Source organism: Cyprinodon variegatus, unplaced genomic scaffold, assembly GCF_000732505.1.
Source record: "Cyprinodon variegatus isolate N-32 unplaced genomic scaffold, C_variegatus-1.0 Scaffold435, whole genome shotgun sequence".
Classification (NCBI taxonomy): Eukaryota; Metazoa; Chordata; class Actinopteri; order Cyprinodontiformes; family Cyprinodontidae; genus Cyprinodon; species Cyprinodon variegatus.
The window spans coordinates 474,897-478,269 of record NW_015150888.1 but is presented as its reverse complement, the minus strand read 5'-3'; the positions used below and the strand labels follow the sequence as shown (position 1 = coordinate 478,269).

Below are 3,373 nucleotides of genomic sequence, written 5' to 3'. Positions count from 1 at the left end.
GCCAAAGAAACGTTTCACATATTATGCTGAGGCTCATTTTTCACCGTCTTTTTGCCTAAATGCGATGTCTTTAATACACACTTGAAAAAATAGATTTTTATAGTAAATTAATCTTAAATAGAACTAAATTATAACTAGTTTATTGTAAGTCAGGCAGAGAAAATGAACAGATACAGCGTTCGGCTTATTTGTCGGAAGTCATTGCTGGCGTCATAAGTAATGAAGATGAGCCAAGGAAAACATTTCCCGTTGGTTCTTCTCCTTCTGTAACTGTAAATCTGTAAAGTAATTAGTTATGTGGGTTGCATCACAGGTCTAGCCCTACTTTAAGTGTCCTGCTGCTCTAACAACTATGATTCTCCTTTATCAACCTCGCCCACTTTATTATTTGTCATCCATATAGGTTTTTATATCCGTTTAGGTTTCTACGTATGAAGGTTACTCTTTGTAAGGATGATTAACAGTACGATAAAGCATTGATTAAAGAATAAAAACAGAAATCTCTTCCCATAAGCATCAGTTTAACAATTTGTATATCTATATTAATGCTGCTAGAGGCTTAGGTTGCTGGAGAACCAAAGGATCACTTTTCCTCACTGTTTTATTCTTCTTATATTCTCTATTTCTGCAATATTTATAATTTCAACTCCTAAGTTTATGTTCTCTCTGCTTTTTCTCATCATGGTAGCTTCATCTGGCAACTTTGTTTGCTGTGACATCATCCTGGAGTTGTATTAAACATCCCCACTGAGCCGTAACAAACCAACTTAACTGTTGGTATCTAACATTTTACTATGATTTCTTGAAAGAGTATAGATGCAACCAGTTGTGCTTGAACTTACTTCTTGACCATGTCTCGCTTCTCCAAAATCTTGTAGACCTCAGCCGAAGTCTGTGGACCCTGGAGCTTCTGGCCATTGAGCATCTCCGCCTCCAGCTCGACGATAGACTGGAGAAGTCAACAAAAAAGGTCAAGAAATGTTGCCTTTTTTCCTTCTGTGTCCTGGATGCTAAATCTGGTAGCTAGCTTGTTTAACTTAGCAATAAACTTTTTCTTGTGTATTTCAGTTGGACTGGATTTTCCCCAGACTTACTTTGGACGTTTTGACAAAGGCCTCCGCCACCCTGCGGTTCCTTCCTCCGTAGCAGGTGGTGATCAGGTCCGCCACGCCGCAGCTCTCCAGGAAGGTCCCGGAGCTCACCTCGCCTTTGCAGAACAGCTTGGCGAAGGCCACCATCTCCATCAGCCCCAGCCTGATCACCGCCGCCTTGGTGTTGTCACCAAAACCGAGGCCATCGCAGAACCCGGCGCCTACCGCCACGATGTTCTGAGTCAACATCAGAGACGAGACGTAAGTCGATGAGGCGGAAATCGGTGCTTGTTAGACAGACGTTAACGTGCGCGTACCTTTAAGGCTCCACACAGCTCCACCGTGTCGCTCTCGGGCACAACGGTGATGCGGAAGTTCGGCGTCTGCAGCAGCTCTTTGAACAACTGGCCATGCCTCTCATTTCTGGCCCCTTTATCGGATTCAAGAGGATTTCAAAACAAGACTCAGACTTCTGATACTGTTCCAATATAATTGGCACCATTTCATTTTAAACCACCAAGAGGAAAAAAGGAACAAACCGATGGTAGTTTCACAAAATTTCTCATCCGCCACCTCATTGGCGATGTTGGCCCCCATCAGGACGCTGACCTCGATCTCCAGCTTCTCTCGGATGATATCCGAGATGAGCTTCAGCCCGTCTGGACCCTCATCGACGCCCTGGGGTAGTAGTAGAAGTAAACAACTCAACATCAGAACCTCTGGCCTGGATTCACTCTGTATTTCCCAACTTCATCACGCAATGCACCCAACTTCCCCTTTTTTTGGTCACGAACAGGATCTTACTTTGATGAGGGATATTCCCATGGCTCCATCTGTCACATGAGGCTTCATCTCGTCACAGAGTTTACCGATGAACTGGTGGGGGATCACAAAGATGAGAACCTTCGCCCCCTTCACGGCTTCAGTGATGTCGGGAACAGCAACCTGACGAATCAGCGAGATTCAGATCAGTTCGATAAACGTTGGGAAAGCAGAGGGAGGCAAATGGCTTTAAAACTTCAGTCGTGTAACTTTGGTGTAAAATAGAAGATTTATTTTGGGCTCAGATTATTTTTGTTTTGCTTCAGTACGGGGTAATACCGCCATGCCAACACTTCAGTGGCCATCTTTTAAGATCACATGAAGCATATAAGTTCTTAGTATGTTCACTTTTTTAAATAAAAGCCTACTTTCCATAGATTGGGAAGCAATTTTACAATAAAAGGTGTTTTGCAAACCCCACTTTCAGAACCTCTGGGCAAACTGATCCCTCGTTTATGTTGCAGATTCTTATTTTCTAAGCCGATTCAGCTTTTTCTTTCTCCGTTCACATGGAAAAAGGCCTCAAAATAACAAATGTTACACGAGTCTCAAGTGAAACAAAAAAGAAAACTTTACTAATAAATCAAAGAAAACATTAGCAACCAGGCAAATGCTTAAGATTTTACCTCTGGAACGCATAACATGTCTCCAAAAAAGGGAATTATTTGAAAAACCTTCTGGAATTTTGTTGAAGAAGTGAACTTGTCTCAAGATGAAGAACAAGATTAATGTCAAACTATAAGGTTAATCAAGGGAGCCTCCGCAAAGGTCTGTTAACTTCTGTATACTTAAAGGAATTTATGCAAATATGTGTCTATACAGATACATCTGTAAAAAATATAATAAAAATATTGTTGGAAAAAAAAGAAAACTTTAGCAATTGGAGGCATCCACTTTACACGATCTCAATGCATAGCTGCCAAAAGCTCTAATGAATCGGCAAATGCATGTAGGTATCGGCCAAAAATGTCAGCAGGCCAATCTAGTTTCATTTAACAGTGTGTCAATTTGGTCCTCCTCAATAATTCCTTGTCTTCCTACCAGAAGGCTCTTGTATTCTAGTTTAGCAGTTCCTTCAGATTACTGGTGCTCCAGGGTTTATTACATTTCAATGGTTTGAATTGAGTTGAGCTTTCTGAATGATCAAAAATATTATCTTGTGAACGCATTACTTGACTGTCTTTCTCTTTGAAATGACAAATATTGAATCATAAATAACGATTCGTCAGTGTAGGTTGAGAATCGGTGAGACTGATTTCAAAATAATCTGCATCTGTCTTAAAAAAGACCTCATATGGATCAATCTGAGACTGATTCAAATATGTTGTTTTGCACATTTCCAAAGTTATTCCATCTATGGATAGTGAAGTTCATCACTATTCTCACACTCTGCAGAATCTGTTAGTTCAATCTCTAACGTTTTGCTCTCTCTGCTTTTTCTCATCATGGTAGCTTCATCT

The 3,373-nt window shown here is 40.9% G+C and overlaps 1 protein-coding gene across 1 annotated transcript in view; it reads right to left on the bottom strand.

Annotated features, from left to right (window-relative positions):
* LOC107093611 (glycerol-3-phosphate dehydrogenase 1-like protein) overlaps window positions 1–3,373 on the bottom strand; it is an 8,436-nt gene that overhangs the window by 3,310 nt on the left and 1,753 nt on the right. The window contains exons 3-7 of the mRNA XM_015388788.1: window positions 1,896–2,036; window positions 1,631–1,769; window positions 1,409–1,521; window positions 1,095–1,328; window positions 843–949 (exon numbers count right to left, since the gene is read on the bottom strand). Of these exons, the coding sequence (XP_015244274.1) occupies window positions 843–949; window positions 1,095–1,328; window positions 1,409–1,521; window positions 1,631–1,769; window positions 1,896–2,036 (734 nt within the window). The remainder of the gene's footprint in view (window positions 1–842; window positions 950–1,094; window positions 1,329–1,408; window positions 1,522–1,630; window positions 1,770–1,895; window positions 2,037–3,373) is intronic.